The following is a 25,050-nucleotide window of genomic DNA, read 5'->3' on the forward strand; positions in this document are numbered from 1 at the left end:
GCCTGGGTTCGATTCCCAGCACCACATACAAACAAAGATGTTGTGTCCGCCGAAAACTAAAAAATAAATATTAAAAAAAGAGAATTATGTTGAGTAAAAAAAAAAGCTAGGATTTTTAGAATTAATATTTAGAGAAATAAGAGAACAAACTAGTGGTTGCCTGGAGTTCATGTATGCTACGGGTGGGAGACAGTGGGTATGGCTCTAAGAGGGGGCAACATAAAGGATTCTTGTGGTAGTACAAGCATTCTTTTTCTTGACTGTATCATTACCAGTATTATGATTGTGACTTTATACTCTAGTTTTTCAAAATGTTTTTGTTGGGGGATATGGAGTAAAGGGAACACAGTTTCTCCCTGGATTATTTCTTATAACTGCATATGCATCTACAATTATCTGAACATAAAAAGTTTAATTCTAAAAATTGTCTCTTAGAATATGCAATAGATGAACATAGTACAAAATTTAGAAGTCTATGTTTACATTTAAATAGTGATTAAGAATTTATAATGTATAGATGGAACATTAATGTTAAACATAACTTTTCGTTTTCATTTCCCTTTTCTTTGAAAATAGAAGGAGTTCGTAATATTTCTAATCAGCTTTCTATAACAACCAAGATTGACCAAGAACACCCAGACATGAGAAACTATGCTAAGCAGAAAGGATGGTGGGATGGTAAAAAGGAATTTGATTTTGCTGCAACATATTCTTATCTTGACACAGCCAAGATGATGACTTCATCAGGCAGATACTGTGAGGGCTACAAGCTTCTGAATAAACACAAAGGTAATTTTAGCATTTTAATAATGTCAAAATAACAAATTACATTTTTGTGGATATAATGTAGGAGTGATAAATCTGTTTTTAGGAATTATATTTAATAAAAATATAGTCATTAAAACTGAAAACAGTATGATGATGTAAGCTATTTTTTGAGATGTGTAAAATTTATAATTGTGGGAAGGTAATGATTCTATGTGAAAGTTCAGATTTTCATTTCTTAGAAACTTTAAAAAAAATTCTGTTAATATTCTTCAAACAAAATTGTGGTTACTTCTCAGATTTTTTTTTTTTTGGTACCAGGGTTGAACTCAGGGCTGCTTAACCACTGAGCTACATTCCCAGTTCTTTGCTAAGTCGATGAGCCTGGCTTTGAATTTGTGATCCTCCTGCCTCAGCCTCCTGAGCTGCTGGCATTACATGCGTGCACCACCCTACCTGGCTCTCAGAATTTTTTGAAACATGGAAACATGCTTCTTTGACTCTTGCTGCTACTTCTTGTATTTATCTTTTGATAGTACTCTTTTAAAAAATATTTATTTAGTTGTAGATAAACATACAGTATGTTTATTTATTTTTACATGGTGCTGAGGATCAAACCTAGTGCCTCACATATACAAGGCAAGTGCTTACCACTGAGCTACAGCTACAGCCCCTTGATAGTACTCTTATTGGTTATTTTATTACTGTAAATTATATCTAGAAGTTCTGGTTGAGAAGACAAACTGAGCAGATACAAGAATTCCCTCCTTCCCACTTCAAAACTTCAGAAATATTGATTAAAATAGTCATTAAAAGCATATATAACTAAGTTCAAATACAAGAATAGGAAATCACCAGGTTCTAAAAATGAAGAGAAAACCTATAATATGAGCAAGATTTGGAATATTTCCACCCCCAGACAGTCCTCCTCATCTCTGGGTCAAAGGGCAGGGGGATTCTGCATTGGAGCTAAGCCTTACAGGCTAGAGTTTTAACATCCATGAAAGCATAGATGGCTAGGTCAAAGACTTGTTTGGAAAATAGGAGCTAGGCTCTTTCCCAAGGTACAAATCTAAAAAATACTACTGTACTTCTTGCCTAGATTCCTAGCCTAGAGTTGCGCTTCCTGCTTTCTCAGGCTATAAGTCAATACAGTCTCTTATGAGAGATTGAACTCTCAACCACATTTATTTTGTGGGCTACCTGTGTGGGGCTGAGAAACAAATGTTGGTTTGGAATTAGTAAACCATACAAGACCTCAGCATATGTGTATTTCTAACTCTACTATGTGAATATTTGATACAATACATATTCAGATTTTACTCAAATTACCTATCTAATGGAAAATGTACTATAATAAATCTACATGTAACTGCACTGAAAACATTTAAATTACATGGGATTCTGATGAAAGAATGAAGTTTCTATCTATACTATAATAGCTTCTCCTGTAATGTCCTCAAGTATTCTGACTTTTCCTGTGTATTATCTGATCTGCTGTTAAATCTCATCTAGTGATGTTTTCATTTTCAATATTGTATTTCATCTCTACAAATTTCATTTGGTTCTTTATCTTTCATTTGTCTACTCATTACCTTTGTGTTTTTCTTTAAATCCTTGAGCATATTCGTCATATAGCAATGTAATAGAAATTTTAGCATTCTTGTCTGCTAACAATATCATCTCCATAATTTTTGAGTCTGTCTTCCGGTGACCAAATTTTCATCTTTTTTGCGGGAGGGGGAGTTGCATTTTCAAGGATCTAGTAATTTTGATTGGATGGTGGGCATTATGATTTTATTTGATGAATGCTGCAATTTTGTATTCTTTGAAACACTATTGGAATTTTAGTAATTTCATTCCTTTAGGCCTATTTTTAAGATTTATTAGGATCGCTCTATAGTAGTCTTTCCTTTGGGGCTGGTTTAAGTCTAATTCTGGGGAGGAAGAAGATATAAATGACTAGTGTCAGAAATAAGAGTTCATTATAGGCTCCACAAACTTTAGGAAACTAACAAAGGAATACTACAAATAAATCTATGCTCCTAAATTCATTAACTCAGAGGAAATGAACCAATTCCCTAAAATCCACAGAACACCAAAATTACCTAATAAGAAATGGATAACTTGTTTTAGCAGATACTTATCTTAATTGATTATACTCAATCTGCAAACTATCATTGGCTCAACTTTCAGTCCATTTCTTGCATTCTGCCCCACATGATTATTTAGGGATCAGATGAATATTTGGGTTATTTGGGCAGATGTGTTCTTTTTTTGTTATTGTTTTGAACAGAGAATTTAGAATTTCTTCTGCCTGACTCTCTGCATTATGGGATTTGCCCTTCACTTTCCAGTGCTTGTGGTTGACCTCTGGTTCTTGAGGTCAGAAATACCAAGGTTATCTGTTGCAGCCAGCACAGCACTGACTGTGGACTTCCTATAAGTTGCAGTCATAAAAAAATTGGGAAACTCACCCTATGCATCATCCTCTCATCCACATCACCTCCAAATTTTCTTGCCTTTGTTAGTTGTAAAGAGCCCTCAGGTTAATTGTTCATTGCATTTTTATTCCAAGTTTATATTAGGGAGGGTTGGTCTGATACGAGCTTACATAGTGAAGTTCAAAGTAGAACTCCTTCACATGTCTTTTATTATTCCATGATATTATTTTACTTTTAAAAATAAATATATTCACATGATTGAAAATTTAAAGGTACATTTGTAGTCTGTCCCCAAATACTTAGTTTTTCCCCCATAGGCAGTTCTTTATATATTCTCCCAGAGATGAAACAGGTTTAATGAGACAAATATGTATATGTATTTTACTGAAATGGTAGCATGCCATTTATACTTTTGTACATATAACTTTCCAAAGTTAGTAGTATATAATACAGATCATTCTATTTTAGTATCTGCAGAACTTTCCTTTAAATAGATACATATTTATTATTTTGATATTGCCTCAATTTTTATGTAGTAGTATTTTGATCATTACATAATAAAGAATGATTGTATGAATCATACTTTAGCTAACAAATAACTGTTACTTAGGTAATTTTTAGTTTTTCATTACTGAAAATCATATAAAGTGTTCATAGCCTACTTATATTCATATCCATGGTTATTTTAGTAGAATGAGTTTTTAGAAGAAGAATGTGCAGTCAAGATGTATATATATTTTAAAGTTTTTGAAACACACTGCCACAGTGGCCACCAGAATAGATACATCAATTTAAATTAACACCAGCAATATTTGAATAGTTGAGTGCCTATTTTCTAAATACTTATTTTTTAACCTTTATAATTTTGTGGGGGGTACCCAGGATTGAACCCAGGGGCACTTAACCACTGAGCCACATCTCCAGCCCTTTTTTATGTTTTATTTAGAGACAAGAGTCTTGCTGAGTTGTTTACGGCCTTGCTAAATTGCTGAGGCTGATCTTATTTTTATTCATTTTTAAATAGTTCTTTTTATTTTTTAAATTTTTATTTATATATGACTGTGGGATGCATTACAATTCTTACCACACACATAGAGCATAATTTTTCATATCTCTGGTTGTATACAAAGTATATTCACATCAATTCGTGTCTTCATACATTTACTTTGGATAATAATGATCATCACATTCCACTATCATTTATAACCCCATGTCCCCCTCTTCCCCTCCAACAACTCTGCCCTATCTAGAGTTCATCCCTGCCTCTCATGCTCCCTCTCCCTATCCCACTATAAATCAGCCTCCTTATATCAAAGAAGACATTCAGGATTGTTTTTTGGGGGATTGATTAACTTCACTTAGCATTATCTTCTCTAAGTCCATCCATTCACCTGCAAATCCCATGATTTTTTCTCTTTTATTCCTGAGTAATAATCAATTGTGTATATGCCACATTTCTTTTAATACATTCATCTACTGAAGGGCATCTAGGTTGGTTCCACAGTTTAGCTATTGTGAATCGTGCTGCTATAAACACTGATGTGATTGTGTCCCTATAGTAAGCTGTTTTAAGTCCTTTGGGTATAGACCCAGGAGAGTGGATAGCTGGGTCAAATGATGGCTCCAGTCCAAATTTTCCAAGAAATCTCCAAACTGCTTTCTATATTGGCTGCACCAATTTGCAATCCCACCAGCAATGTATGTACCTTTTCCTCCACATCCTCGCCAACACTTGTTGTTTGTATGCATACTAGCTGCCATTCTGACTGGAGTGAGATGAAATCTTAGAGTGGTTTTGATTTGCACTTCTCTAATTGCTAGTGATGATGAACATTTTTTCATATATTTGTTGATTGACTTATATCATCTTCTGAGAAGTGTCTGTTCAGGTCCTTGGCCCATTTATTGATTGGGTTATTTGTGTTTTTTTGGTGCTTAGCTTTTTAAGTTCTTTATATACCCTAGAGATTAGTGCTCTATCTGATGTGTGAGCGGTAAAGATTTGCCCCCAAGATGTAGGCTCTCTATTCACCTCACAGATTATTTCTTTTGCTGAGAAGAAACTTTTTAGTTTGATTCCATCCCATTTATTGATTCTTGATTTTAATTCTTGTGCCACAGGAGTCTTATTAAGGAAGTTGGGGCTCAATCCCACATAATGGAAATTAGGGCCTACTTTTTCTTCTATTAGATGCAGGGTCTCTGGTTTTATTCCTAAGTCCTTGATCCATTTTGAGTTGAGTTTTTTGAGTGGTGAGAAATAAGGTTTTAATTTCTTTTTGTTGCATATGGATTTCCAGTTTTCCCAGCACCATCTGTTGAAGAGGCTATTTTTTCTCCAGTGCATGTTTTTGGTACCTTTGTCTAATATAAGATAATTGTAATTTTGTGGGTTAGTCTGCCGAAGCTAATCTTGAACACATAATCCTTCTGCCTCTGCCTCCTGAAACACTGGGATTATAGGTGTGTGCCACTGCACCTGACTAGCCCTTATAAATTTTGTAGGTAAAAGTGGCATATTATTATCTCAATATATATTATTTTATTAGTAAGATTAGACATTCTGATATTTATTGAAAATTTATAATTTTCTTATAAATTGTCCACTTATTAGTGTATCTTTTTCCCATTTTTTATATTGGGTCACTATTAACTCCTAAAAAAATAACTTTTAATGTACTTTTCCCCTTTGCTACCAAATAATTCTGGCAGAATAAATTTTATTTAGATTACTGAGTAGCAGATAATAGCTAAAAGAGTCATTTTACTAAAAAAACATGTGACTGCTCTATCCTCCTTCACTTAAAGAATAAAATGGTTCTATAAATCAATCAGATACCAACTACTCAGATGGATCAGTCAGTGATTGATATTTGCTTTTTTCAAGTATTCATTAAACAAATTAATTTCACATTAGTTATTTTTCAAAGTATTTAATATCTTATATTTTAATTTCTAAAACAATGTCAAAATTTGAAATATTTTCTACAAAGTTTCTTAATGTTAGTTTATCATTTTATTTTATGTATTAATTAATTTATTTTTAGTACTGGGATTGAACACAGGGGTGCTGAACCACTGAGCCACATCCCCAGCCCTTTTTTGTATTTTATTTAGAGATAGGATCTTCCTGAGATGTTTAGGGCCTCGCTAAGTTGCTGAGTATAGCTTTAAACTTTTGATCCTCCTGCCTCAGCCTTCTGAGCCACTGGGATTACAGGTGTGTACAACCATGCCCAGCTAATTTATCATTTTATAAGTATATTTAAACTATTTTTCCATAGGGATAGGTATATAAAAAATGATACAGAATGTTATACTAAATATTTCAATTTTAGACTTATTATAAAAGTAGATTTAAAAAAAGTTGTAGCAGTATCTACTCTCATTTATTGCAAACTTATCCAGGGCTAGGTACTGTATTAAGTTATTCACTTACATTTTCTTTTTAAACAGCCATATGAAGTAGATATTATCTTCATTTTACAAATGAGAAAACTATATGTATTTGTGCTCTTCATTTATATTCTCTATGAAACTGAAAAAAGGGCTTTTTAAATTTACCTTTATTTTTCTCTTAATACTTAGCTCAATGTCTTGTACTACTATGTTGTGTGTGCTTAATAAGTGTTGAAATGATTAATTAAGAATCATTATTGGGTTGAATTGAATTAAATTGTAACTTCTAGGTAGTTTAGCAAAGATCACTGTTGTGTATATTTTTCAGGCAGTAAACATAAAGTCAAGGAAATAAAATTAGCAGATAATTTTTAAAAATGAAGAGCAACAATGCATAATTAAGATGGAAAGGAAAATGTCAAGAATGTAAGGTTTAGAGTAATTGGACAAAAGGAAGAAAACCAAATAGAAATAATAAAACATTAATTCCCCAGTGCATCATAATACTTGTTATATTTAACTACAAAATACTGAATTGTAGATTTGATAGTTATACATGAATATATTAATATATGCATCTGACATGAAGCTTATTTTTTTCAAGTGTGAAGTATAGTTCATCTAGCTTTCTGTGCTTTGCCAAAAGAATAAATGTATTTCCAATTCTTTCATAGAAAATTGTCCACTAGTACATTATGGCTAATTTTTCTAGATAGAAGAGCCTACCTTTCTCCTTTCTAACCATCCCTACCTGATGGCTATTAACTGTGCTGCATGTATATCCAAATTGTATCTATATTCACTCATGTATTTTAAATAACTAGTTTAAATTGCAATGAAATTGCACCCTGTGTTTTGCATTTATTTTACTGAACCCTGCCACTGCAGTCTCAGTACTTATTCAATGCTTGCTAGTGGATTACTTATAGCTACCCTACTCAAGTGATCATGTAAATCCTCCTTTCATTTTGAGAATTGTAGGTTTTGAATACAGAAAACATTTTTGTAATACTTGTATTATCACAGTGTTATGTTCTGCCACTGTTTTTTATTAAAACTTGCATTTATAGGAATTTAGACTTGAATCATTTTTAAATCTCACTAGGTATTGGAGCTATGTATCTGATAGTAGTAGATCAGTATGGGTGGTAGGCTTTTGTTTTATTGCCGAGTTTTAACATTAAAGGTGCTTTTTTGGGTAACACCCTTTTTTCTTCCTGTGTTTTTCAAAATTAACAGAAAATTATGACTCCTATAACAAGTTACCTATAAATTCAGTAAGTTATTTTTCTTGTTTGAATTTGAAGTCATGGTTATACTGTGAAGAAACCAGATAGAATATGGACTTGTGTAAATCTATTTTCATTACCATAAAATTGTTGGTAAGTTGCATGATTAACTGATGACAGAACATTACATTATTGTATATGAAAGTTAATTTTCTTTTGAAGTATCACAAAAATCATATTTTGGGTATAGACTTGCTATGAGCTTTTTCTTTTCTTTCTTTCCTTCCCTCCATTTTCCCTCCCGGAATTGAACCCAGGGGCACTCAACCACTGAGTCACATCTCCAAACCTTTTTGTATTTTATTAGAGACAGGGTCTTGCTGAGTTACTTAGGGCCTTGCTAAATTGCTAAACTCTGGGTTTGAACTTGCAATCTTCCTGTCTCAGCCTTCCATTGGGATTATAGGCATGCACCACTGCTCCCAGTGAAGCTTTTTCTTTTAATCCCCATGTTAGGGGAATGGTGTGGGGAGATTCTTGCTTTCCCTATTCTATTTATCTTTGTGAGTTACTTCATTTTAAAATTTCTTTCTGGTAAGTATTGTAAAATGTTGTGTTTATTATTTGGTGCTGGGGATTGAATCCACGGCATTGTGCATACTAAGCGTGTGCTCTACCACTGAGCTATATCTCCAGCCCCAAAACTGTAGAGTTTGGGGAGAGAGGAAAACAAACAAACAAACAAAAACTTGTGGTCAATTAACCATGTTAAGTGAAAGTTATTTAAGTCTTTAGAACTATGTTTAGCTGGGCATGGTGATGCTCGCCTGTAATCTTAGCAGTTTGGGAGACTAAGGCAGGAGGATAGGAAGTTCAAAGCCAGCTTCAGCAATGTAGCAAAACCCTGTCTTAAAATAAAAAATAAAAAGGGCTGTGGATGTGATTCAGTGATTAAGCACCCCTGGGTACAATCAAAAACAAAACCAAAAACTGATTTTAAGGAAACAATTAAATATTTCCACATAAGTTATCTGAAATACCTGATGGCAGACACTATGTTTTATTACTTAAAAAACAAACAAACTGTACTTGTTACAATATGGATATACCATGTTCATTGTTGTTATTAAGAACCTGGTACTGGGCTGGGGATGTGGCTCAAGCGGTAGTGCGCTTGCCTGGCATGCGTGCGGCCCGGGTTCGATCCTCAGCACCACATAACAACAAAGATGTTGTGTCCTCCGAGAACTAAAAAATAAATATTAAAAATTCTCTCTCTCTCTCTCTCTCTCTCTCTCTCTCTCTCTCTCTCTCTCTCCTCTCTCTCACTCTCTCTTTAAAAAAAAATAACCTGGTACTATTTCTGGGTAAGAAAAAACTGATGTATTTAATAAATTGGAGGCATAATAATGGAGTGGTTAAAAGAATACTGCTACCTGTGTTGGAGTACTTGGAATTAAACTTACCTTCTTCCAGGAATAACTATAATAACTGGAGTAGTGGAAATCTCCCTGTTTAAAAACATGAATGAATACCTGAAACAGTCAGAACATGACTTTTTTTTTTTGCAGTCCTGGGAATTGAACATTTTTCAAGTATGCTAGGCTGACTATACCCCACCCCTCTTTTAATTTTGAGACAGGTTTTGCTGAGTTAACCCAGACTGGCCTCTAACTTGCAATCCTGTGTTCCAAGTAGCGGGATTATAGGTGTGCCCCATGGTACCCAGTTTCTCTTTTTCTTTCTTTCTCTCTTCAGTGCTATATATTGAACCCAGGGCTTCATTCATGCTAGGCAAGTACTCTTCCTCTGAGTTACAGAGCTAATATCGCCAGCCCCCCAAAACCTGTTTTATGAGCTAGAGAACAATATGAGAGTATTTATAATACTGTTTTTTTATGTGACATGAAAAACACCTCCTTATTACTCTGCTTTTTCAGAATTATCCTGGCAATTTTTTTAATAATCATATATTTTATTTTATTTTTAGTTGATTTAATTTTTTTTATTTCTGGAAATTCTTGAATGTTCATTTTTGCCAATGAATTTTATAATATTTTTTCAGTTTATCCCAAGAAAAGTCTCATACAAAGTCAATGACAAATAACACATGGGTAGAGTTAGACCTATTAATTGAAGAGAAAACTAAGGATGGTAATATGATCAAGTGCTTTCAAAGACAGTGACTTCAGTATTAAAGGATTAAGAGAGTGACAACCCATTATTGGATGCTGGGAAATGATGGGTTAAGAAACTTGATGTAATCCTCAAATATTTTTGTGAAAATTGTCTTTATGATCATCCTGCAGTAGTCATAAAGTATTCTCATAAAATTTTGTTGGAAAAATTATACTTCATTCTTTGTTCTAAGAATTAGCATGTTAAAATTTAAAACTAAATTGTTTTTTGTAAGTTTATATTTATATAAATTTATTTCTGTAATATTTTTATTTTACATTAAAAGTTCAATCAATCCTTTTTACTCCATTATTTACCATGAAGTTTTGATTCTCATTTTAAATGTGTTACTTTGAGTAGTAGTCTTTTCTTGTGTCAGTTTTCTTTTGATAATGAGAATTTCTTATATTCAAAGGAAAACTTTTAAGCCTATTCTGAAACTTTTTAGGAGAGATTGTCAATGACTTGTTAACTGTTGTTACTTTAGTTGAAATTGGATCATATTCATGAAGAGATATATCTCTTCATATTTATATCTCTATATAGATATACACCTCTAGTTTCTATGACAGTGCCTGGCACTTAACAGATGCCCCAAAATGTTTTTTTTTTAAATAAATGAGAACTAAATAGAGGGAAATATCATCCTTTTCTATAGGGAATGTATAATCTAATGATGGGGCTACAACAAATAAACAAAAGATTAGTAATGCTTATAGATGGAGAGGAAAAGGTCATTTCAGTTGAGCTTAATAGTAAGTTTTAATTTTCAGGAGTTTGAATTTGATTTAGGAGGAATTTGGAGTGATAAATTTTGCAGAAGAAAATTAATGATAGGTCAGAAGAAAAACAAACTATTTTTGTAGGACTGCTGTGTTAGTCAGCTTTTTAATTGCTGTGACCAAGATACTTGACAAGTACAACTTTGAGGAGGAAGTTTATTTTGGCTCACAGTTTCAGAGGTCTCAGCTGATTCCATTGCTCTGAGCTCTTGGTGAGGCATAACATCATGGTGGAAGGGCTGATGGAGGAAAACTACTCAACTCATGATGTCCAGAAAGCAGACAGAGAGGGATCAGGGACAAATACAAAGGTACACCTCTAGAGACCTAATTCCTCCAGTCATTCCCACCTGCCTATAGTTACTGCCCAACTAGTCCATTCAAATTATTAATCCATCAAGTGGCTTAATCCACTAATTAGGTTTCAACTCTTACAATCTAATCCTCTCACTGCTGAACATTTCTGCCTTCACACAGGAACTTTGGGGAAATACCTTATATCCAAACCATAATAACTATATAGGTAGGTTAGGGTTTTTTTGTTGTTGTTGTTGTTACTGTAAGGTAGTTCTGAGCCACATCTTTGACTATAAATGTGTATAGCAAGGAACAGAGCTGTCTGAAAACATCAATGACTTTAAAAAAAATTTTGTGATGCTTTCCAAATACTGAATTCTGAAACTCTGTGTAACCAGGGACATGTTATATTTACTAAAGATAGAAAATAATTTTTTCTATTTTCCTCAAAAAAAATTCTGAAAAACAATACACATTAAATATAAAAGCATAAAACAGTATAATCACATGCAATATATCATCACATACATGTTTCATCTCACACATGGACGTTTAATTTTTAAAGTAGCCCAGCAGGATTATGCACACCCAAATTCCATTAACCATAATGTGTTTTGTCATCTTCATTCTTTTTCAAGTTCTAGCCCACACTTTAATGTAAGCTTATTAATGTCAGACACAGAAATTAATATAGGAAAAATAATGTGTTGTTTTATAAAAATAATTTTTTATAATATTGGAAACTAAATACAATATTTTTTTTGATTGAATGGACAGGCTCAGATAATAGGTTATTGAAATATCATCAGTTCATTACTAAATATGCCTTAAAAATTCTGTTAGTGCAATAGGATTGAATGTATTTTTATACTATTGATTGCTTTTGCTTACAAAGTTTTTACCTGTTAGAATGTTTTTGAGATTTTGCATATTTTATATTTAAAAGAAAATATCTTTCTGTGACAATGTGCTGTTGAAACAGAGTTTGTTTATAGTTGATATCTCATTTATACCAAAATCGATATCTCCTATATTATCAGTAGAGAAAGCAGTTTGTAATTGTAAAATATATATATGCAAACATATTTAATGGATTTTAAAATTATTTCCCTAGGAAACATAACATTTGAAACAATGATGGAAATTCTCCGAGATAAACCAAGTGGCATTAATATGGAGGGAGAATTCCTGACCACTGCAAGCATGGTTTCTGTTTTACCTCAAGATTCCAACCTTCCTTGCATTCACTTCTTTACGGGGACTCCTGATCCTGAGAGGTAAAGTCACAAAATACTGTGAACTAGCAAGTGGTCATGGTATGGGGAAGAATCATAGTGTGTTGATAATTCTGTGAGACTAAATTTTTGTTACATAAATAAGACAACTTGTTGGTGGATTTTCTGGGCCAATTTTAGATTGCAATTTCCATAAATGTGTAACTGTTCTCATTTTTTATGGGAAGAAAAGGCTTATAGTTTTGTATTTACCCTTATCTGTACTCCTCTTTCCTACAAATATATTTAACATTGTCAAGAAAAGAAGGTAGATAGGTTTCTCTACTCAGATTTCAGACATTAATGACATTAGATGATTTATAAGTTAGTAAATTGAATAAGTAATGTAGTTGTGCTAGATTTACTTTTGTACATATAGAAAACACATACATATAAAACTTAAACTATCAGTAGTTCAAGTTATATCTTTAGGACTTTATTTATAGACTATCTTGATTCAAGTCATTTGTATCTCTTACCAAATTTAACACCACATTACATTTAGAAATGATTTCGTACTTGCTATCCCTTAATGTTATAGACTTTCATATTGTTAAAGATACTTCAAGAAGTTAGAGTGTGAAACCTGTGTCCCTTCATTAACACTTGTACTGATTTTCACTCCAAGTTATAATCCTCAGTCTATAACACTGAGAATTGTTCTTACCTTAGGAAATGGAAAACTGTTCATTCACTGACATGGTATATGTGCTGTGCTCTCAGTAGGTCGGTATGAATGCAGCCCTAAATTAAGCATTGCCCCTGCTATAAATGAGATCACACTGTACACTGGGATTTGGGCATAGCATAATTAATATGACAGGAACAACTTACTTATGTAGCATCATTAACAGAAACTTCTCTAAGAGAATCTTGGAAAACTTAGAATAATGCTGAATTTTTAAACATTTTGACATGTCAATTTAATTAAGTCTCTTTCTTCTAGATCAGTTTTTAAGCCTTTCATATTTGTGCCACATATTTCACAACTGTTGGATACCAGTTCACCAACATTTGAACTTGAAGATCCAGTTAAAAAGAGGCTGCACTTAAAGAGTAAGCCTGACAGAAGACACCCACTCTACCAAAACCACCAACAGGCTTTGGAAGTAATAAATAATAATGAGGTATTATTATATTATCTGTTGTATCATTAGAATAGTTTAAAGTATGATTCAATCTGAATTCTAAACATTGAAGAACCAATTTCTTTCCTTCATGTAAAAAGTAGGATTATAAATAGTATAGATGCTGCTGGAGATGATGGTGCCCGCCTGTAATCCCAGCAGCTTGGGAGGCTGAGGCAGAAGGATTGGATTTCAAAGCCAGCCTCAGTAACAGCGAGGTAATAAGCAACTCAGTGAGACTCTGTCTTTAAATACAAAATAGGGCTGGGGATGTGGCTCAGTGGTCAAGTGCCCCTGAGTTCAATCCCCGGTACCCTCTACCCCCACCCCCCAAAAAAAAAAGAAATAGTGTAGATGCTATTACTATAGTAAAGCTGTATTATTTTTACTTTTGGTTAAGAATATGTATGTTGTGACTATTTTAGAGAAATTTAGTATATTAAACATAATAATAACTAACATTTATTTAGCACTTATCATATACCATTTTATATGGATTATTTTATTTAATCTGCACAATCATTTTATGAGATAGGTACTATTGTTATCTCCATTTTACTGATAAGGAATCCAAGACTAGGAGAGAGGTTTAGTAATTAGCTTAGTATCTCACACCAAAAATTACAAAGACTCTAAAGGGCAGTAAATTTTAATCCTACAACTGCAGATGAAAATTAATTGGAAGTGATTGAAGGCCACATAGACTTAAAATAATAAGTTGTTTTTAAAAAAGATAATATATGCTTATTATTTTAAAAATGTGAACATTGTAAAGAGCAACATATCACCTGAAATCTCCAGAAATAAGCAGATGTATTTATTTTATGACATAGATTGAAACTTAATTTTATAAAATATACCTCTTCAGCCTTCCCTATCCCTTGCCTGTCCAACTCCCCCCCCCCATAAGAATGAAATGGGGCTGGGGTTGTAGCTCAATAGTAGAGTACTTGCTTAGCATGCATTAGCATGCATGCATGAGGCCTTGGGTTTGATCCCCACCCAGCATTGCAAAAAAAAAAAAAAAAGAAGAAGAAGAAAAGAAAGAAAGAAATAAAAAAGAAAAAAAGAAAGTACAAGTGCTGTCTAAAGGCAACTATCAATTGACAACGTGCAATGAAGGAAAAGATTAACCATCCTATATCTTTTCTTGGCTATTTTTACCACTTGCTAATTTTTCTTGCTATATAATCCTTTAACTTTTTCAAGATCTAGGCATTTACATCTGTCTACATTTAAATCAATTAAATTAATTTTCCTCCAGGCAATTACTCATTTTTGCCTGTAATATGTTTGCATAGTTATCTGCCTTTTTCCCCCCACTTCACTATTTTGCTTTTGCTTGAAGCACTTTGCCAGACTTCCTATTTGCTAAGAATTCTTAATGCTGATTCTGCTTTATTGGGGACCAGTTTGTTTTCACATCTGGTCTACAGTCTAAATACTGTTTTGTAGCTTAGTGGTGTGAAATGAGAGGCAAGTAATAGGAACCCACTTAATATGCTGACTGGGGCCCAAGTGACTGGGCCTGAGGTGTCTATCATTCCTATGTACTTAGCTTATTCTCCACACTCAGAACAGTGTGGTGAACAATGATGTGCACTCTGATTCTTTGGTCTTTGCTCAAGTCCCTTAGTGTTATGCTTCAGGAACTTCCCTTTACTCCTCCTGTGCAGTTTCCACACAGCCTTTGTTGCTCATAATTGCTCTCATGAGCTTTCACTTCTCTTTTCCCCATTATACTGCTTCTGGGAGGTGAGCTTTATAGAGTTAGTATTAAATATTTGTTAAAGTAAATTAAATTGCTGATTGGAATTACAAAGTAATTTTGGGATAAAAATGAAAAGCTCGGGGCTAGGGTTGTGACTCAGTGGTAGAGTGCTCACCTAGCATACATGAGGCACTGGGTTCGATCCTCAGCACCACATTAAAAAAAAATAATATGTCTGCCTAAAACTAAAGATACATAAATAAATAAATGTTTAAAAACATTAGAAGCTGTTACTGTTTAAAAGATGTTAATTGTTGATTGACAATATAAAGTGGTGGAAAAATAATGTAATTTGAGGGTGGTATCAATAAGCTGTGTTCTAGTTCTGACTCTATAACTACTTTTTTTGTTTTAGGGAGACTCAGTCCTACTGATAGTTTTAATTTACATTTCTTGATTACTAGTGAGATAGAAAATCTTCTATATTTATTGGTATAAATATTAAATGACTTGGCTGGGTTTTTTTTCATAGCTTATTTCTTAGGTGATTTAAAAAAAATTTTTTTAGTTGTTGATAGACCTTTCTTTTATTTATTTATATGTGGTGCTGAGAATTGAACCCAGTGTCTCACACATGTCAGGCAAGTTCGCTATGCTGAGCCCCAGCCCCAGCCCCTCTCAGTTGACTTTTGGGTCATTTATGTTTGTGTGTTTTGCATCAAAGAGGCAAAAAATATGAATGTTAACTTTGTTATGTGCAGGGATTTTGTTGTTGCTGTTTTAAAATATATATTTTAGTTGTTGATGGACCTTTAGTCATTTATTTGTATGCAGTGCTGAGAAATGAACCCAGTGCCTCACACATGTGAGGCAAATGTCTACCACTGAGCCACAACCCCAGCCCTTGTTGTTGTTGTTTTTGATGCTGATAATTGAACGCAGGGATTTCATTCAGTCTAAAATAGAGATTCATTCCTTCTATATTTACATATTAGGAGGGGTAACTAATCCAGAAGTAGAAACCACAGTGAACAAATCTTGTCTGTGAGGGTGGGTTGGAATTTGGATAGATTCATGTACTCATGTATGTGTATTTGTGTACTTTTCATTGTTTAGGATAAATACTGTTTAGGAACAATACTGGATAACATGAGGAAGCTGGAGAAAGAACTATTCAAAAAGATGGAGTCAGTCCTCCAAAACAAGCATCTTGATATGGATAAAATTGCTAATCTCTTTCCTCAGAGTACAAAGGATGAAATTAGAATTTATAAGGCAAATATTACTTCATAGCAATCATAGAAATGGTGGAAATCTCCCTCAAAGTCAGAATCCATTGTCTTGAGGTAAACCTACTTAGCTATTATTCTTTAATAGCATTCAAGTGATAGTTCAATTGTTAAAACTCATATAGTTTTGCTGAGATACTGACAAAGAAAACCAAACATATATCATGAGGTAGCTAGGTGTTATTCCAGGCAATTATTTCTTTTAGCCACAATAACTTTTTTTTTGTCACAATAATTAAGTACTCAGGTGCTGGGGCTGAGGCTCGGTGGTACAGCACTTCCCTCTCATGTGTGAGGCATTGGATTTGATCCTCTGCACCACATGCAAATAAATAAAATAAAAGTATTGTGTCCATCTACAACTAAAAAAAATTAAGTATTCAATTCTACATAAAGCATAAGACATTAATATGATGCATGGATTTATACTTATAATTTCGTAGAACCCTCAAATCATTTTATCAATTATTTTAAGTTTTTTTTAGTAACGGAAAAAATATGAAGTGGTGAGTTTTCTTACGCTTTAAGCAAATATTAACCAGTGCTAACATGGGAATTTTCTAGATTTACACACTAAATCTTTGTCATTGTATTAATTCTGAAAATACACTTTCATTTAAACACACTCTGTATCAAGAGTTGGCTTACCAGTGAACTTATAGCTCCAATTGTTTAGCCTTCCACTGTCTCTTAGAAACCACTATTTTGTTTTTAGTTTTCTCTGTTTTGCTTTCCCCATAATGTTGGAATAATACAGTAGGTATTCTTTCAGATTGATTTCTCTTGCTTACTAGTAACATACACTTAAGTTATTCCGTGTTTTTCATGACTTGATAACGCCTTTCTTTTTAGCCTGAATAATATCCCACTGTCTGGATGTATCACTGTCTGGATGTATCATTACTAAAGGACATTTTGGTTGCTTTTAAGTCTTGGCAATTATGAGTAAATCTACACACTGCCATATGCAGGTTTCTGTGTGGATGTAAAATTTCAACTTACATTGGGTAAATTACAAAGTGTGCAACTGCTGGGTCATATGGTAAGACCATGTTCAGTTTTTGTAAGAATTCGCCAAACTGTCTTCCAGAGTCACTACCATTTGCATCCCCACCAGCAATGTTGCACCATATCCTTCCCAGCATTTTTTGTGTCAGTGTTTTAAATTTTTACCATTCTAATAGTTGTGCAGTTGTTTCTCGTATTAATTTGCAATTCCCTAGTGACATGAAATGTTGAACATCTTTTCATTGCTTATTTGCCACCTGGGTACATCTTCTTTGGTGAGGTGTCTGTTCAGATCTTTTGCCCATTTTGAAATCAGTTGTTTGTTCATTTTCTTATTGTTGAGTCTAAAACTCTTTCAAAGACATTGTTCTTGGGTTAAAGTCTCTTAACAAATACCACCAAGAGCCTGCTAATTAATCTGTCCTCTGTCTTTATCTTATTACACGTTCACCATTGTTTTTTATGTTTCACCTATGCTGCCCTTTCAAGTCTTGGAATGTGCCCAGTTCCTTCCTCATGGAACATTCATTCCGTGTTCTCACCTTTTGTAGTTCTTTTAATGGTTTTGCCAAGACAGGAATTCCTTAAGGAAGTTTTCCTCAAACCACAAGGTCAGGTCTCTCTTAAATACTCTTGGAGCCACACGCTATCCTGATCACAAATTAATTATACATTAAACATTTGCACAGAACTTTAAACACAGTAGAACTAAGCTCTATGAAACTAGGAATCATATTTGTTCTTACTGTTGTATGTGCAGTGTTCAGTATTGTGTCTGGCATGTAATAAATGCTTATTAATAGATATTTGCAAAATGAATATTCAGATACTGACAGGAAAAATTTATACAGTCCTCTGCCTATAAAAAGCAAGGTTGCAGAAATTATCTAGATAATTTATCTATACAACTTGTTAGCTTTTGATAAGTTTCAAATCAAGCTGTTGCTTCTTTCCATATTAGAAATGGGAATATATCCCCATATGAAAGCAAGGATAATTGGGGCTGGAGCCATGGCTCAGTGGTAGAGGACTTGCCTCACACGTGTGAGGCACTAGGTTCAATCCTCAGCACCACATAAAAATAAATATATTGTGTCTATCTACAACAAAATGTTTAAAAACACAAGGATTATTAATGTATTATTAATGTATGTAATTATTAGTGTAAATTAATATAATATAGCTTGACTTTTACTGTATAAATGCAATTGGGCTGTGAGTACTTGTGGGGGTGATTAATGCCTTGGGATATATTGTAAAAAATTTAAGGTTTTATTAAATTTTATCTATTGTAAGAGTAAAAAATATAGTTGCTGAATTAAGCTTTTTATTAGGTCAACCCTTAAATTATGTTATAAACCAAGGGAGTCATCTAATAAATTGAGTACTTTACAGAAAGCTACATTGTTTGATCTTGATGAAAATATCAGTTTATATATTTATTGTTAAAAAAAGAATGTTGTCCTAGAAATAATATGTAGCCTAGAATTTTGGAAAGTTAGTTCCTTCTTGTAAAATTTTCCAAAAACAGTTCTACATAGTGAATTTTTCTCTTTTGCATAACTTTTGGGTCACTAATCATTATTCTCCAAGTACCAAAATATACTTTATCTTATTCTAAAAATATTAAAAGCAAAGCACAAGTTAGTTATGGACTTGTTCATTGAGAGTTAAGATAACAATAGACTATGCTGAAGATTAGTAAAAAGGGGTAGATTTTAATCAAAATTGTACCAGATAATTTTCTCAGCTGTGACTCTACATATGAAAAATCATGAGATGTGGCTCAGCAGTAGAGTGCTTGCCTAGCATGTGCAAGGCGCTGGGTTTGATCCTCAGAACCACATAAAAATAAATAAAATAAAGGTATTGTGTCCAACCACAACTAAAAATAATATTTAAGAAAAATCATGAAATGTATGTAAGGCACTCTTAATTTCATATTAACTCACTCATAAAAGGTGTTTAGTGAATTCATAATTGGGGAAGTTCCTATGCACAGGACCTAATGGGTCATGAAGAAAGGGACAGTCTTAAGAAACTCATTTAAGAAAACATTAAGAACTTAGATTAAAGACCCGTTTGATAGTATCTGTATCATTGCAGTTGCCCAAAGAAAAGATGACAGCAGTGAAAGTTAAAATAGGTAGTTTATTGAGAAACTTGCTTTGTCAGTGAGAAAGTAACAGTTACAAATATTTTCATTTAATAAAATTAACATATCCTTAATCTAAAAACATCTCTTAAAATCCTTTATCTGAAACTGCAGATCATTCTGATCTAGGATTTTCTTTTAGTGTCTCCCATGGAAAAAGAGGTTGCAGAATCCTTTTGTGCAAATAACAGAACATATGCAGTATGACTTATTTGTATGACTTGTTCATAAATAAAAAATTTCTCCACTTGAGTTTGAGTTGCCTGCATGCATGTGAGTTACATCTCTATTGGAACAGCAGTGAGGCTTTATGCTTACTCCTGAGCATTCAAAGAGTATTAACATGGTCATATTTTTTTAGAAAAAGTTCCCCCACAAGACAGTTCTGTTTAAAAACACGCCCATTCTCTAATGATAGCTTGAAATTTGTATAGGTTAATGGTATACTAAAGTAAAATTTACTTGTTAAATACACTAGGCTTCCATGCAGGTTTTTAAAAAATTTATATATCTGTTGCATTAAAAGGGCAATAATTTTCTAAACGGCTTTATATAGAAAATACTAAACATGAGATAAACATTTCAACATATTTTAAGTAAGTTAAACTGACACCTAATAATTAAGTAGATGTTCAAAAATCATGTGAATAACTCCCTTTAATTTTCTGAAGATGAACTTTATCTGTTATGGTCTGAATGTTTGCATCCCCTCAAATTCATATGTTAAAATGTAATCCCCAGTGGGATAGTACTGGGAGGTGACTAGGTCGTGAGGGTAGAGCCCTCATGAATGGCATCAGTCCCTTTCTCAGGGCTGAAGAGACAAGAGTTTTTCCCTTCTACCATGTGAGGTCACAGCAAAAGGGCACCAGCTGTAAACCAGAAATCAGGCCTTCACCAGACACTGAGCCTGCCCATGTCTTAAATCTTAGACTACACAGCCTCCAGACTTATAAGAAATAAGTTTCTGTTGTTTATAAGCTATCCAGTTTGTGGTGTTTTGTTATAGCTGCCTTAATGGACTAAGATAGCAACATTTAGTAATTTAAAAATTTAAAAAACAGATTTTTTTTTAATACATAGAATTCATAGACTGAATTCTAAAGGTAGTCATAGGGTGCTATGTCTAGAAGTTTTAACTCTTGACTTGGCCTATATATATGGTCCTTTTTATTCACTGCAGGGAGAAAAGTAGTAGGGTTATTATTCTGTACTATGTTGCTTTGTGCAAATAATAAGTGATACATCACATGACAATAATTTTTTAATATTTAAATAAATATGCACAAATTACTATCTGTAGCACAAAAGTTAGAGATTGGATTTTGATGATAATATTTATGGAGGTTTTTATTCCTTTCCTAATGACATAGATTAGTACTTTGGTTATAAGAGCAAGAAGAGACAAGCCTATTTTTAAAAAAAAGGCAGTGATTCTAATTTGTTAATGAGTTTTTTCGAAGAAATGGACGGGGGCTGGGAGGAATAAGAACCTCTTATTAGATTCAGTAAAATTATTTTTTTTAGGAAGTGCCATTAATAAATGTAAAGTTACCATAATTTTATGTCCATTTCACCAGCAGAACATCTGTCAAATTTGGCAATTAAAAGGAATTGTCAACTGGATATTGATTTTGAAGTTATAGCAAACAGTTGCAGGAAGAAATCATTTTATAATGTTGCCACATTAGTATTATTTATAGTAATTATTATATTCACTATCAGAACTTTTCCTTTTGTTTCTTTCTTTTTCCTAGGTCACTTTCCTATGTGTTTTCCATACTAAAACCACAGTGTTAGCACGGGGCGGGGGGAATGCATCTTGTCAGATTTTACAGAAGTGGCAACTAAGGCTCAGAGAGGGTCTAACTTTCCCAAGATCACACAGATAAATACTGGATCTGGGACTAGAATATGATTCCATGGAGGATTCTCTCCTTTATCATTTAGGACTTAGGAGAAAGTGAAGATGGGGGTGAATGCTCAATTTCTTTATAGCTTTCCTGTTGGGGGCTGTCTGCATTAATAGCAGAAGTCTGTTCAGGACTCTTTTGAAGAAATCTGTAAAACAAGTACTCATCCCGAAATTCATATTCATTGGTAATATGTTGGATGACTCCCCCTTGCACCAGTCTGTCTCCATATATCACAGCTTCACCACGGTCAGAGGCAAGGCCAACTTCAATTAGCCAGTTCACCTGGTCACAGCCACAGAAGGTCCCAGCAGAAGTCTTTGCACCACACCTGTATGTCAAAGGAATGATTCACCCATATGTTCTGTAAACCTGGTATCAGCACTGCATGGTAGAGGACAAGCAAGGAAAAAATAGAAGGAAACAAGGGAAGACGGCACGATAGTTAAAAGCATGGCAGGAATGAAACTGTTCTGAATATAAAGGAATTGTTAACTTTCCTGACCCCAGAAAGACTCCTGGAGAAAAATAAAATATGCCAATAATGCTTGTGAAAACAGAAACGCTTCAACAACAAAAAATGGACATAGGTAATGTCTGAATATTAAATATATTATAATTTCTTATATTCTTATTTGTGCTAAGTAATTTTAATTGTCTCAGGAACATTACATATTTTTTGTAAGCTCTTAAGAAGTGACTATTTTTATTAAACTACTCAAATCAAACTTTATTATCGTGCCCACAAGTAGTGTTTCTTTCCATCAGCAACCAAGACAACCTCACTTTTGTGTTTGTCAGGATTTGCTTCATTAAAGAGCAAGGAAAGAATAAGTGAGATCTGTCTTGCTACAAATCTTAAGATTTTTTAAAATGTGCTTTATAAATCTACTTCTTGATCACTTAAATTTTGTCTTCTTAATGCAAATATGAGGTCCTTCAAATGTGTTCAAATAAACAAGGAAAAGAGAAATGAAAAAAAAAACCCAACCAAACCCAATTACATAAATTCTGTACAAATATGCAATAGACAACAAAAATCTGTCCACAAGCATCAGTCAAGCTGTAAAACCTAAAGTGCTTGACAATGAGAAATAGCGAATGAAGACTGAGATGAAATGAGAAACAGGTGACAAGAATTTAAAAACATTTTATCATAAATAAAATATATGTGTATCATATAAGAATTATAAAAAAGGTTAATAAACGAAAATGTTTCTCAAGTATGTAAAAATCACAGTATGTTTTGTTTTGAGGTGCTGGGGATGTCACCCAGGGCCTTCATGCTTGTTAGGCAAGCACTCCACCGCTGAACTACATCCCCAACCCCAGATTACAATATTTTAACTTAGTAATAAGAACTCTTAACTTAATTCTTTGCAACTGCAAACATCATTTTGACAGAAGCCTGAATGTTACAACCCCTGTCTGAGCCTTCTTCCTGTTTGTTGGCTTTTAATTTATAGTCCTAATGCCTTCTGTCCCAGACACCAATTGAATAGTTTCTTGAAGACTGTGATCAGGCAGCTGTAACAAAAGCCCATGGAGATGTACAGAGTGTCAGAGAATGTGATGCTGTACAGGCAGTAGAGCCTGGAAAGGGACAGGGAACAGGCCAGAACACTACCAGCTGGTGCCCATTCAACCATCTGGGACCAAGGCAGCCTGGCAGCCCTGCAAATGGTAAGAGCTACACTTCCCGACAGTTGGCAATCACAACAGGCCAGACAGAGATAACAACAGAGTTTTCTTTTTTAATTTTGAAAAGCAGTTGAAAAACAAGTTGTTGATGCGGATAATATCTTGAAATAATTGTGCTCAGCCCTTTAAGGGTAGAACATTAGCTTTTCTCCATAGTTTACCATTAGGCTAGGCATATCACAGACATTTTGTCACCTAATTCAAACAATATTGAGAGTCGGATTTTTAAAGAAAAGGAAAACTAAGGCTAGAGAATTGAACCTGCCTATTGTCACACAGCCAAGAAACTTCAATTCAGGAGTTGAATTCTAGTATTAACCTACACCCAAATGCTTCCCCTTTCCACCATCTAACCTAGGCTACCTTCTGATTATAATGGCATGTATATTAAATATAGTGGCATAATAGGTGCAAATAAACTCTCCTATATAATTTTCCGTTATACACATGTTACTTTCCTTATGTTTTATTTTTCTTGCATGACAACCAAAAATATTTTCACTACAAATTTGTTTATTCAAAGTTGGTCATTTCCTGCTGCAGTATATTCCATACCTTGAAGATATAATGTCATATACCAAAGGAAGATTAGGACTTGAGGTGAAATATAAGCAGCAGAATTAATTAAGAGGCAGAAATTTTATTATTATTATTATTTGTGGTACCAGAGATTGAATCTGGGGCACTTTACCCCAGAGCTACATCCTTTTTTAAAAAATTTTGAGACAGGGTCTCACTAAGTTAACATGGCTGGCCTTGAATTTGCGATCCTCCTGCCTCAGCCTCCCAAATTGCTGGGCTTACAGGAGTGTGCCACCACTCCTGCCTTCATTTTGTTTTCTTGGCAATATGAAACAATATAATAATATAACACTAGAAAATGGGAATATAAAACCATTTCTGAATCCAATGTATTTCAAAGCTTTGTGAGAGACACTAATGGCCAACATGAAGTGAATGTTAATATTCTACCACATTCGGGTTTGTTTTAAAGTTCTCACATTTTATGTAGAAATCAGAAGTTATATGATATTTTAAAATAGTAAAATCAAAGTAATATGTCTCTTTCATATGCTACTTCTTAAACTAAAAATTGACCCATAACTATTAGCCTATTAAAATCCAAAAATAGTTAATCTAAAATATAATTATTTGGATCTACAATGGCAATTTGCTTACCTTCTTTCCTTGACGATGTTACGGATACAGAGGTCACGGTGATAATGGATAAATTGTTGACAGGTCATTTTTATTTCCTCAGAAACAAGAGAATCTCTGTTTTCTGCTGTTTCTTTATTGTTCCATAGAAATTCAAGTCTGAAAACCAAATTTAAGGAGTTTATTTTTTCTTACTGGAGATTGAACCTGGAACTTTGTGAAAACCTAGGCAAATGCTCTACTGCTGAGTGACATCCTCAGTCCCCCCACCCCCCACCATTTTTTGTGGTCCTGGGGCTTGAACCCAGGGTCTTGTTACATGCAAGGCAAGCACTCTACCAAACTGAGCTATATCCCTAGCCCCTCAGCCCCTTTTTAAGAAATGTTTTTGTCTTGATACAGATTCTCACTAATATGCCCAGGCTGGCCTCAAACTTGAGGCCTCCCAGGAGCTGGGATTATAGATGTGTATTACCATGCCTGACTAAGGAGGCTATTTTTTTTAAAAAAATATTCACTTTCTTAAAGTTTTTTTTCTAAAACTTTATTTTACTTTTATTTTTATGTAGTGCTGAGGATTGAACCCAGTGCTTCACATGTGCTAGACAAGTGTTCTACCA

General features: G+C 33.7%; 2 protein-coding genes across 6 annotated transcripts in view; one reads left to right on the forward strand and one right to left on the reverse strand.

The window, feature by feature from the left end:
- Nucleotides 1–23,115, forward strand: part of LOC144251563 (secernin-3-like) — a 34,049-nt gene extending 10,934 nt beyond the window's left edge. The window contains exons 5-8 of one of the 4 annotated variants that reach the window (XM_077794411.1): nucleotides 727–789; nucleotides 12,209–12,371; nucleotides 13,315–13,495; nucleotides 16,323–18,573. In XM_077794411.1, coding sequence (XP_077650537.1) covers nucleotides 727–789; nucleotides 12,209–12,371; nucleotides 13,315–13,495; nucleotides 16,323–16,499 — 584 coding nt within the window. In that variant the 3' untranslated portion in view covers nucleotides 16,500–18,573. Of the gene's footprint in view, nucleotides 1–576; nucleotides 790–12,208; nucleotides 12,372–13,314; nucleotides 13,496–16,322; nucleotides 18,574–23,037 lie in introns of those variants that run through there. The other 3 variants (XM_077794410.1, XM_077794412.1, XM_077794409.1) reach the window with 3 other exon arrangements.
- On the reverse strand, nucleotides 21,203–24,551 carry LOC144251564 (lysosomal cholesterol signaling protein-like). Of its 2 annotated transcripts, none has more exons than XR_013342687.1 (2): nucleotides 24,452–24,551; nucleotides 21,203–21,955 (listed from the first exon to the last, which is right to left on the reverse strand). XR_013342687.1 is itself a non-coding variant. In XM_077794413.1 (2 exons), exons 1-2 carry the CDS (start codon nucleotides 24,517–24,519, stop codon nucleotides 21,605–21,607), a joined length of 366 nt encoding a protein of 121 aa, XP_077650539.1. In that variant the 5' UTR covers nucleotides 24,520–24,551; the 3' UTR covers nucleotides 21,203–21,604. The 2 variants fall into 2 exon arrangements, 1 of the variants encoding a protein (XP_077650539.1); XM_077794413.1 differs by having other exon boundaries at nucleotides 21,203–21,902.
- Nucleotides 24,552–25,050: the final 499 nt, after the last annotated feature.

This window comes from Urocitellus parryii, unplaced genomic scaffold (genome assembly GCF_045843805.1).
Source record: "Urocitellus parryii isolate mUroPar1 unplaced genomic scaffold, mUroPar1.hap1 Scaffold_1072, whole genome shotgun sequence".
NCBI classification, from domain to species: Eukaryota; Metazoa; Chordata; class Mammalia; order Rodentia; family Sciuridae; genus Urocitellus; species Urocitellus parryii.

Excerpts from the sequence above, each read along its gene's own strand:
- LOC144251564 (XM_077794413.1), bottom strand. The coding sequence starts at position 24,519 with ATGACCTGTCAACAATTTATCCATTATCACCGTGACCTCTGTATCCGT. Across the intron at positions 21,903-24,451 it reads AACATCGTCAAGGAAAGAAG|GTGTGGTGCAAAGACTTCTG; the intron begins GTAAGCAAATTG and ends TTTGACATACAG.